The sequence below is a fragment of the Fistularia commersonii genome, chromosome 25 (assembly GCF_037954325.1).
Source record: "Fistularia commersonii isolate RoL2024-O1a breed Wild chromosome 25, RoL_Fcom_v1.0, whole genome shotgun sequence".
Lineage (NCBI taxonomy): Eukaryota > Metazoa > Chordata > Actinopteri > Syngnathiformes > Fistulariidae > Fistularia > Fistularia commersonii.
Window position 1 is genome coordinate 5,214,215 of NC_141308.1, and position 12,443 is coordinate 5,226,657.

A 12,443-nucleotide genomic window follows, 5' to 3' on the forward strand; every position below is an offset into this window, starting at 1 on the left:
CGTGACATGCAGCTCCTGCACGCTGATATTATTTGTAATGCAGTTTGCAGTGTGGCTATTCTGCTCCATTCGCCAAAGTAATTCTGCTCCACGAAAGTGTTTTTCTCAAAGACCGTAAATCTGAGCGAACAATGTGCCACTGATGGTATCACTGCTATTTTACAGGCACCTGCCATGATAAGCCTGTAAAAGGGCCATTAGTGCTTCTGTTATTACTCAGTGGTTGCAGTTAGCACATGGCTAGCAGAGGAACAATCACCTTGTCACATTAATGTGAGCATTAACCTCCTGACCATATCTATCTACGAGCCTACAATCAACAAGTTCTTGCCGATTAGAAATAAATTAAAGCAACACTGCCAGGCCAGTGGGTGGGTAAGGAACAGCACAATTTCAGGCCAATAGAGGAGCCAGCTGTGAAGAATGAGCAAAATGTGATTTTCCTTAATTAACATGTGAGTATAGTATATAATTATAATAAAAAAAAAAGAATGAAATAGCTATAGAGATATAAACAAGAGTGTACTGATATATACCTATACCATTTACATGTTCCATAAAACTGTTCGTGAACATCTCAAATCTAAGGAGATGGTCACCTGCTATTTGATGGCTTTTACACACACGCATGCACACACACAGAACTTTTCAATTTTTGTTGACTTTTGTTACCTCTTTGCAAATTCTAATTGAGAGTATAAATACATAAATAGTAATAATATGAAAATTAATTTAAATAATGACAAATTTCTTCCTGGTTTTCAGGTCATTTTTGACATATTTTTCAAAAAAAAAAAATTCATATTAATTTATGATTATTTTGACAACTTTTACATTTCATTATATCATAGTACTTTTGGCAAAAAGCCTTTAACGAAATTAACATTATGAATATAAGGAATCATGATACAATCCTGCAAATAAACATATTTGTATCAAATGTTATTTTTTTTAGCCCTAACTTCAAGATCAAGAAATAGATTTTGAGTGTTACTACATATTTTTAATGTTTTATAAATTCTCGCCCTTCCAAAGTGAAAGAAATGATGGTGACCTGTGGACAGAAACAGCAGATGCACCACAGAGGATCTGTGGAGCAGATTAACACCTGAGGGGTTTAGCGTGGAGCCCAGCTGTGCTGTCAATACAGCGAGCAGCAACACGGAAAAGCCTTTCAAAAACTTCTAGAGACTGGTGTTGCCAAACGCACGAAAGGACTTGAGCAAACACTCCCTAGCCTGATGGATTTCCTTTTTTTTTTTTTTTTAAATCCATTTCCGTGACCATTTGCCTGAAATGATGAAAAAGTAGAAAGGAGGTGAGCTATTGTTTTGGCATGCGGGATGTGTTGTGTCGTATGCATGCATCAGGCAGTCACTTAAAGAAGTGCTTGCCATTCCCGTGAATTAACGAGCAGTTGGGAAGAACAGGCCAAGGCGGTGCCATCTGTAAATGTCACAGGCACTGCTTGCTCATTTTACACATCATTAAAGCCAATATTCCTAACCTGTATCAGAGCAATCAGGAGCAGGCCATTACTGCGACAGGGGCCCCGGGGGAACCACGATGAAACTCAGAAAGAACAGAAACAGGGAGGGAGAGAAAGAGCACACTCTTTATCTATCTGACAAACACACATGCACGCACACACACACACAAATACACACACTCACACACACACATGCGAGCACCTCTGCATACGTCTATATGCACGAGCAAAGAGAGAGCCGCCAAAAAATACACAAACACATGAAATCAGCACCAAACACCATATCTCTAATAGTTAGTGCATTTCACAACAGAGCAGAATGAAAACAAGTCCAATTATACGCGTATTTGTGGGCAGTGTGTATAGAGCCCAAATGAGAATCTTGTTATTCCTTTCCCTCTATACTGTGGCGCTCACAAAGCTAAGTCATTACAAGAGTAGAGGCTCCAGGGACAGCTTTTGGAAATGAGAGTGAGTCTGGGAGTGACAAAACAAAGTATTGAGATAAACACCCACCATTAGCGCAGGCAGTTAAACCTCCATTTCCTAATCCTCAGCTGGACTCCAGAGGATATTAACCCGAAGTGCACTAAGGTGCAGGACAATAGGAAACTTGATTAAGTTGTGAGCTCTAAATCGGCAAACGTCACACCAGTTTTGATGGACAGCGTGTGTGAAAAAGAGGTATTGTATATTTCATGCTCTGTTCCATCAGGAGATAAACAATACAACTCTTGAATGTAAACTTGCTTATCCTCTTAAACGGGACAAAAATGTAAACCGAAGAAGTACCTGAAGAAAAGACTTTCCTTTTGTTTCTGCAGTGTGATTGACTTGACGGGTGCAAAAAAAATGATTTCAAATGTCTTCCGTGCAGACATGTTGAATCCAAATTGAACGCTCTTCCGAGTCCGACAAGGGGTGAGTGTAGCCATTGGTCATTTTTAATTCAGATGACCTGTATTTTTTTCAAGAGATCAAGCAATCCAAATTTACCATGCGTAATACCTGATCTAGAAAAGTGCAAAAGTCTTTGAAATGTCTTTACAACTTCTAGCATTTTCCCCCTCAAAGTTCTACTTATTTCCACAATTAGAATGACTTGAAATCCTTTTACAACATGTGTGTGCATTGTGTATGCTTTGCCACTGAGCATTTAATCAAATATCTAGCTCTCCATCTAATTGTGGCTTAACAATCAATTGAGAGGTAAAGATGCACATTAGGAAATAAAGTGATCTGAAACCGAAAGTCTGCTAATATCCCAGTGGGACTTCTTTTTTTTCATTTATCTTGATTTAAGCTAGTTGTCGTTATACAGAAAGTTTGTTGCAAGCCAGTAAAATATTATCTGATTGGCTTTTTTTTATCCTCATATGTAGCAGGCGGAGATGTAAATCTATGAATTGACCCCAGAGTTTACATTCACTTCCCAATTTCTACAACCCTCCAAAATAAATATAATAAATTCACAAGTTGAACTGAAGTGGTCTCGAATCCCAGTTTGCCTCCATAACAACATTTTTGCTGCTCACATTGGTCGAAGTTCACACCCCACCACACACACACACACACACACACACACACACACACACACACACACACACACACACACACACAAAATGAGAATTTGATACACTTTCTTTAAAAGAGAAATACATTAATGATGCTTCCTGACAGTCAGCATTAATCAGAGGGGGCTCCCCCCTGAACACAACTCTTTATCGGCCATCGATTTTCCAGTGGGTTTATAGCGAGCGACACACCAAGAGAGCTTGTTGCTGAGCGGCTGCTGAGAAACACATTATGGTGCTGTCAGTTGTCCCGCTATGCATCCTGCATCATTCTTTAAGCACATGAGAAGTTCATTACACCACACAGCTCTGCCCGAGTATAGGATATTAGGGACTGTGTCCACTCTACATATTCTCAGTGGTGGTGTAGCATCCTCCTAGTCAACTCATATATTGTGCCAATGCAGTTTTAAATCATACAGTTTATTAATTGGAAGTGATGTAATTTAACGTTGACATGTAGACTTCATTTTTTTTCTTGTTGAGATGGCTTTATGTGGATTAAAAATATACATATTTTATGACTCTCACCTGAGAATTTAGTGGAACTTAACAAGGATGAGGGAAGCCTATTTCAAAAATAACTGTAAAGCTATAATTAGTGTGCTGAGTTGTATGTCTTTAAGGCTTTGTACAGTTAGAAAGATGACCCTGAGATTGTACAATATAAATTGCCAACATCAGCAAGCACATAGGAGTCTCATTACTGCTAAAGTACTTTATTTGAAAATAAAGGTGCAGCAACAGTTTCTCCAGGCTGTGCTGACCAAATTGATTTTTCACCTTAAAATGCTCACACTATTTGATTTATGAAGCTTCACAAACAGTAAAATTCAATTTCAGCCTGCGATGCACACTTATGATTGCCCTGTAAATGAGATAAACTGACAGCAATTTATTCAAGGATTCCAACTCTTCATGCAGGGCTGCCCCCCCCTTTTAACACGAGACACAACTAGCATCAGAGACTTGCGGGAATTCAATATTTAAACAGTACATCTGTATTCCAGAGCGCTCAGCATAACAGACATGCTGATGCTAATAGAAAACCCCAGAGTGAACAATGAGATCGACAGAAAACAATGCGTTTGCTTAGTGATGTGAGACACTTACAGTGTCTGAAGCAAGACTCACTAAGGATGTCCAGGAGTAACCCAAGCCTTAGTTAATCTAAAATACTATATGTGGGACATCGGACCAAAGTCAGTCATCAAAGTATGATTTTTGAGCATAGGACAGGGCCATGTTGAAGTAGAATTGCATTAACACCTTATTTCCAGTGACCGTTCATAATTAATTAAATGTAAGAGCACCACTGAATAAAGTTTACATATCAATAATTTTAATTAAGAAAAATGTTCCTCATTTTTTAAGCTTTTCAATCATTATGTAGTAAATGTAGTAATTTCTTGCTTAACTTTGTGCTTTATTTTTCTTTCTTTTGCTACTTTCTGTTGGGTTTATTCTTGGTTTTGGCCACTTTTTAGAAGGATTTTTTTGAAAAATGACTGCTAATTTTCTCATGGCATTTTCCATTGGGACTTGTGATCTGTGAGCGACCGGTCAAGTGTGTACTCCGCCCCGCCTCTCGTACAATATCATTGGAGACTTACTCCGGCCCCCCTGACACTGTCTGCAGGATAAGTGCTATAAATAACGGATGAAGTAATGAGTATTACAAAGATTTCTAAACCATTTGTTCAGCAAATTTGCAAATGATGCCACTGACTACTATAGTTTTCAACAAATTCCTTGTTTAACGTTCTATATAGGGCCAATATTTATTGACCAAGCTTGGGGTCGCTTACTACTGACGAGCTTTGAAATGATTTTATACTTGTGTCACCAAGTTCAGATTGACAGAGAATATTTGTTTTCAACTTGAAGTGTATCTGGCACACAGCAATATAATTTTATGCAAAAAATGAACAGTTTCCTGATTGAAAAAAACAGACGAATGATGGTAAATAACTTGTATAATGTTTAGGGCACCAATGAAGCACGATCGTATAGAGAAAAGACTCTGGGACTCTAACCCTAAAAATAAACTCCACGCTTCCAGTAAAAAATGCAAAGTAAGACAGTAAGAAAATCCACTCATAAAATCACTCACTGGAATAATGTCAGACTAAAAAGGGTACCATTCACTTAGTAAGCCAGCAAGAATGTATTGGAGATGTAAAGCTGCACTGTCAGCTATGAGGTCACAATAGTTTATAGAACAAGTAGGACAGTTAAATGATATTCATCAGCAACTATTTAGGCAAAAGATACAACATGTTTCACTGCTTGCAAATAAATTGAAAAGAATACAAACCAACAAAAAAGAGGAAAGTACAAACAATTTTGTCTGTAAAGTGTGTTTTACTTTGCCAGGAAGAGAAAAGTTAATATCATTGCAGCGAGTTACAGGGATAAAGAACTACTTGCGTCTGAAAGTCATTATAATTTTTCATGCATCTAAGTTTTCACTTTTAAACCATTTGTTGTGCTATGCAACCGCAGGTTTAGGCAGATACGAAAAAATGGAAAAAAAAAAAAGAGAAGACTTCATTTGATCTGTCTTATTTTGGTTGGAACAGACAATTGTATTTGTCGTATTTGAACTTTGACAATATGACTTTGGTTACTGATACTGCTCCAGTTTAACAATAAAAACAGCACTTATCTCAAAGATGCTGATGATGTTCACTCCAAACTATGTGGTCAACAGACCTATTCAGACTTTAAAGAGGAGCTGTCACAGACCATGATAAAAAAGTATAATGATTATAAATGCTAAGCCCCATTTAGGAGGCGTCAGTGCCATTGTTGCTGTTATCCAGCCTATCAATCTTGTTGATTGATCATCCCGCTCTGGTGACATCAGTTTTATGGCCTCTGAAATGCGTCTCAGTGTTTTCACAATGCCATGCAATTAGGGTACTCCATTCATCATGGGTTGGAGAATCATTATTAATTGGGTGGAGAGCTGGCTGCCACTCCCCTGCTGAGGAGAGCCCTGGCTTCAGGAGATCGGGCCATTCATACGATGCTTAAAAACGGGGGCCAGCAAGGGTGCGGCATCCTCACTGACATATAATTATACACCTTTGTGTATGCTATATGCATATTTAGGCAGAATTGAAAAAGGATGATCATGTTCCAGTTCCTGAATTCTTCCCAAATCTGCATGGAATTTTACATAAAACAGTGTGTCCGGTTTATAAGTGGCATAACGTATCGTTAAAATTAACAATCAATGAGTTGTGCAGTAAAAGTTGAACAGCCATTTATTTTGTACTGCAGCCCATATCGAAAAATCAACGGCTAAAAATAATCATATGACTAATCTATAGATCATATCACCAATCAACTCCTTAGAAACACCAGTGAAAACTTTCTTCAGGAGCTTTGCAATAAACCCAACCATGATCCACTCATCCTCATGCTAAATGAAGGCCGGTTGAGGATTTTCATTTCATACAGAGAAGCAAAAATGGGCTGCAACCTGCAACTTGACAGCTAAAGTGAGAGGGGAACTTTATTTTTTTAATATATTCAAATAGCCAACAAAATGCTGCCAAATTTTTTTGTCAGTGTTAATTTATGTCTCCCGAAACTTCCATCATGTAAACTGGACTTCAATAGGTGTCATAGACACTGTTATCAGACATAACCTTTTCACTTGCTTGATTTCTGGCACTGGGAACTGAACTGCTAAAATCAACCATATAGATGTTTGTCAGTTAACTTCTTTTCTTATGACTCAGTATGGACAAATGGTCCCTTTTTTGATCCATCTAGCTCTCTCTCCCACTCTCTGAAGGGATTTCAGGAAGGAATATATGGTTACTTTCATTAGGGAACTAGATAGCTCACCTCCATGTCATCCAGCATCTTGACATATTTTGACTTAATCTATACAGTAGAATGAAGTGGGGGTTGCGCCGTTCGGATAGGCTGTGCAGTGTATGCTGGCTTTCTGTAACATTATTAGTTACCTATAATGTTCAACATGACAGCAAAATGACTGTGTTGTACCTTCTGTGCCTGCAGATAAACCATCTGGCTTCGTGATGCCTGTGCTTTTTTTCCTTCTGTGTTTCTTGCGGTTGGCGTGTGGCGATGGAGGTGGCTCAAGTTTAGGACTTGTAGCACTGCTCACATTGGAACTTGCAGGGTCACTCAGTCCATTGGCTGCAAAACAAACATTATTTGAGTTTCAAGTTATCTATATTTAATACTAAGTGCTCATGTAGAAGTGTCCGATTTCCATGGTTATTGGCATGGTTAAGGTTCAATTGAAAAATAGTTTGAAAAGTCGTCGGTAATAATTAAATGTGATTGTAATTCGATTCCGTAGTTTAAATGATATCATGGTATATGCATGGTATTTAACTAAGCACGATCTCTTAGATAAGAAAAACAGGTTTGGTTTGTTCTAGATTATCCTGTGAACTTTTTGTAAAGATACTTTATAAGGGTCCCCAGTAGCTGATGCAAAGGCTCCAGCTTGCCTTCCTGGCCTACAATTATATACTATTTTTATTATGCATGTGCGTACAGTCGTTTTAAAATAAAGATGGCTCTGGTTAAAATTCCAAAGACAATTCACAGGAAAGCTCATAATATAAAAAATGATATGTGAATCCAAACTAAGATCCATCCATCCTCCTTTAAAATCTAATGCAGGCATTGAAAGTACTTTTTATGGGGCTATTTTATTCCTTTATTTTATGAGACATATAGAAAAAAAATTACAGGAACCCCCCACTAAATGGTTAGAAGGTGAAAAACATGCAGACAGTATGAGTTAAACTGGACTATGAGTTGAAGTTGGAGTGAGCAGCTCAAGTAGTATGCACCCACAGCAATTGGCTTCAGGTTCTTTCTCAACGGGCATTAAGATTGATTTAAGTATTTTTTAGGGGGGAGGAGATTCATAATGTGAAGAATGAGTCAATGAAGTAATCAATAAAGATTAAGTGTTGTTGTCTTGCTATTGAAAAATTCATGTAAAGAAAAAAACAACATGTCAAAATACTTTAAAAACTGCATTAGAGAAGTAAAGAGTTGGAAATGGCTTTGAGTCCTGCAAGTGAAAGACAGGTATGGGGCCGGCAACTGGACAAATGGTTACCTCAGCTAGCCCTCGGCACAACTCAAAAGACCGTCTGAAAGTGACAGGGGGCTAAGAGCTGGCTTTGTTTCTTGTAAGTGATTTTATAAATGTGATATTAACCTGTGTTACCGTTGGGCAAAGGGATAGGAGGGATAGGACAATAGGAGGGGGTTGTCAGCTTGACATCCTTCTGATTTCCTGACATTTGACATCACTTTCCCTCCTTTCCCCCTCCGGATGCCATTATGAATCTGGGAGTGGGGGCCAGGGGCCTGAGGGAAGCAGAGAGGGAGGGCTGGTAGATGGGCCCCATATTGCTCTCCTCTTACCACCCTGTGTGGTGCTGGCAGCCTCCTCTATTGTCTCCCATCAAAAGCTCATTGTAGTGTGGCAAACTCCATTCATTTCCCTGCGCACCGTCCCAGCCCCAGGGGTGGAGTGCAGGAGGACAAGGGGCTCAGGGATTATTGTTGTTGTCGTTGCCGGTTGGACATGCTGTAATGCGCAGCACTGTGCCATTAGCCAGTGTACAACATTAGGCCTAATTCAGTCATTACCTTTAGGGAGATGGCGCTGTCTTGGAGGAATAAGATGGGCTCAGCAGGGGATTGAAGATGCCAGTGTGGAGGGAATGTGGAGCACACAGGGCCCGGGGACGCAATGTTTGAGGATGGGCAAAAATATAGAAGACTGCACCTGAGACACGCATTGCCCGGTCTTTAGCGAGACTTCAGAGAACACGTATTCCCGAATGTAGCTCAAAAATGTACCGATTTAATTTAAAAGCCACACGGACTCATCGTGATGATTCACGATAAATAATATCCTGCTTGAAGTATGATATTGTTGATGATGTAGCATTACATTAACATGGATAACAGCGGTGCTTGAGCTGGGCTACTTACATTAAGCTCGCTGTTGTTTTGAATGGCAGCAAGCAGCCACACATGTAGCAGCTCCTAGTCGAGGCGTCTGTTTCAATTTCCCTGCTCTCTTACAACAGCCCCCCTGAGACGAGTCATTAGCTGGCTCAGACAGCTGGGGGCACAGGGGTCCTCCGTATGCTCCCCCATCCCCACCCTATGATTCCCCCTCCCTCTCAATTCCAACGTCTGCCCTGCCAGCACAGCTCCGTATGGCGGGTGGAAGACGTGAACTGCAACCTGCCTCCGATGTGACAGCCAGCATTTGTTTAATGTCGCTTGAGGTTAAAGGGGAGGGCTGCCCCTCAGGGGCTCCAGCCGAGTCATGAACACCTCTAATTATCACTTTCTGCCCCTAATGTTGTGGAAAATGACCTCGGTCTTCTCATCCCGCAGCTGAACCATACACAGGGGGATGCGCTTACTTGTGTTTAAGCCGTTTGAACTTAAGGAAAGTATAACTTCTGACCGGTTTAAAGGTCCCCCGTCTTGAAGTCGATGGGATTTCAAATCTACCCATGACCAGTGGATCACAATGCATAAATGTAGAATTAATTTCACTGTTAGTCAAGAGGCTCTACGTGAGGAACAATATGATTCAGCCAGGCCCCTTGACATGGCAGCCATGCCTGCCCTCAATCAAAGCCAACGGTTGCAATTAATGGCAAAAATTAGAAACAATCACCACCTCCCCTTATTATCCTCAATTACAGCGAGCTAATCAAGGCCTGATCGCGCTCTGCTGCTCTCTCCAAACGAAATGTCAAACTTCATTATGGCCTGACGTTGAAATCAAACGCCCTACATGCTATCACCTTCGCATCGGGGAGCCAAGGTATAAAACACTGTGCTGTTAGAAAAGGGCTATCTGTGCATTAAATGGGACTCGTGTTTACACTTTTGTATTCCAGATGAGGTGAGGAGAAAAGAGGTAATGAAAGAGGGGAAAGAAGCAGGGGATGAAAATTTCAATTGATGTAGATTCATGGACAATATAGTAAAAATGCTATCGTTATATTTACCACAGCCATGAAAAATAATCGACGACAGTGAGGGTCAAATTCAAATAGCACACCAATTAAGGAATGGGACTGCAAACTGACGGTCACGTCCAGTTAATTTGCTGATTAGTTCTCCATAAATGTATTTTCTATAAGCAGATGCAAAATAACCGACCCGGAAATTCTCCAAGGTTCTACCGTGACAACACCCCAAAAATCACTATCTGAGTGTTAAAAACAGGCAAAGACTCCTCCCATTTAAAATGCTGGAGCCACTAAATGACTGGAAAAAAAAATCCAAACAAAAAAGATTTGTTGTCCTTTCAAGTTAATTATTTGTTGCATCCATTTTAATTACACGCAATTATCAATTTCAGCCTAAATAGAACACCGGGTGAATGCATGTGTGAATGTTGCAGCTTTTCAGCTGTATATCTTCTTGTCAAATTGTTCCTTACACTGTTGGACATTGTGACATAAATCAACTTGTAGCGACAGACTCAATTTTGAAACAAGAGGTTGATACTGAATTAATAAGTTATTGCCCAAAGAGGCCATCAGTAGTAATCTTAACTTTCTGAACATTTGAAACACTTTGACGGTGACTCACTGTCATCAGCCAGCCTATCACAACCCCTTGCTTTTAATTCAGACTCAAAGATTGAGGATTGCAGAATCTAAACAAGCATCTAGTGCATTAAGAAGAGCTGTCTTTATGAATGCAATAGAAAAATTGGGACAGGATTTAATCAAAAGCCTGGGCTCAATATTCAAGAGACGTTACTACCTCAGCCTCTGGTTTTGCACAATAGGTTTACAAATGAGGACATTCTTTAAATAATATGGAAATGGTTACCTGGCTAAGATGCATTCATTCTCCTGAGAATCATCAATCTGCAGGGTTTTGCATCTCAGAATCACATTTTATGTTAACCTGCAACCTTCACCAAGGATAATGGAGTGATTGGGCTTGATTCAAGTCAATCCAAAAGGCAAAACATAAGCACTCCTTGCTGTGGAACACCCTTTATTGATTATTGAGGTTACATTACAATAAAAGATAAGAGGTAGAATTTCAATTAAGTGGATGTTTTACGGTAGTTCACAAATACTTATAATATGTGTGCGTGTGTGTGTGTGTGTGTGTGTGTGTGTGTGTGCGTGTGCGTAAACTTGTATTTAATTTGATTTCTTGTATTGAAATAAAAACAAGAATTTCAAAAGCAGTTTTAGCTTCAAACTTTCTCACTATCTAATTGCTATAGAGAGACTCCTTTCCATGGGCGAGCAACACACATCTGTCATTTGACGCAATCTTTCAATTATTATCCTCAGCTCATTTGCCTCATTCAAGCTCATTTGTGGTTACCTGAAGAGTGGCATGAAAATAATTGAAGGAAAATAGAATAACAGAGCAAATTGTGGATCTGAATTAGCTGAAGACTGAATGCTGGTTAACGAACTATGCTAATACTGAGTGCTTTTCTATTTACCAAACATGGAAAATGGGAAATGCGAGGCCTCTTTCTTCCACCGCACTATGTTTAGGAATTCCTATTTGTTGTTTGGCAACCACAACCTTGAATAGACACAAACAGCATCATGGAAGACTCAAATAAAGACATCTAAACTAAAAATTCAGCAATAACACACACTTGCGCTCATTTAGTTGTGGACCCCACGATTCTAAGTAATTCTGCTTTGGGCATGCTTCTGATGGGAGATGGGGGTAGGGGGTGATGGAAGTGCCTGCGTCCAAGCAGAATTGATCGTTTGGCAGCTCCAAATGAGAGACGGGCTTGTCTGCGGAACCGCAAGGGCCGTGCAGTTGGACTCCAGCAGCGCTCATAAAGTGCGCTCTTTAAACTGCCGGGGCCCCTGGGAGACCATGGGGAGGAGGGGGAGCCGCCGCCGTGCTAATGAGAACTACCAGAGTGCAAACATGCATGGAAATGACTGTTATTCTGTTGATGTGCATTTAAGTGCTTTTTTACTGCCAACCGCAAAGAGAGGGAAATAACTGGTGATGAATGGTACCCCCGAAAAGCATTCATATTCCTCTTCCGAAGAAAAAAAAAAAGAGGAAAACGGGGGATAGGGGGGCCCGCATGGTGAATATATGATTTTACTTCACTCATCTACACTGACAAGGCGCAATGTGACACTGAGACAATGAGTGGAGATGCACTGATGACAGGAAGTTAACCTTCACTCTTGCTCTCCTCTGAGTGAGCCCCTCACCACTCTATCAAACTGAAGCAGCCAAAAAGGTCACGGTGATCACGATCATCTAATCATGAAAATGAACCTTATTCCACCTGTCGAACAATTAAGGAAATGAGGTCATCGCCA

At 40.1% G+C, this 12,443-nt stretch overlaps 1 protein-coding gene across 2 annotated transcripts in view; it reads right to left on the reverse strand.

Moving 5' to 3' along the window:
• The window catches only part of agap3 (ArfGAP with GTPase domain, ankyrin repeat and PH domain 3), a 72,194-nt gene that overhangs the window by 18,337 nt on the left and 41,414 nt on the right, over positions 1–12,443 (reverse strand). The window contains exon 13 of one of the 2 annotated variants that reach the window (XM_086172049.1): positions 7,087–7,242. The exons of the other annotated variant lie outside the window; for it this stretch is intronic. Within the exon in view, the coding sequence (XP_086028175.1) occupies positions 7,087–7,242 (156 nt within the window). The remainder of the gene's footprint in view (positions 1–7,086; positions 7,243–12,443) is intronic. 2 annotated transcript variants of the gene reach the window in all.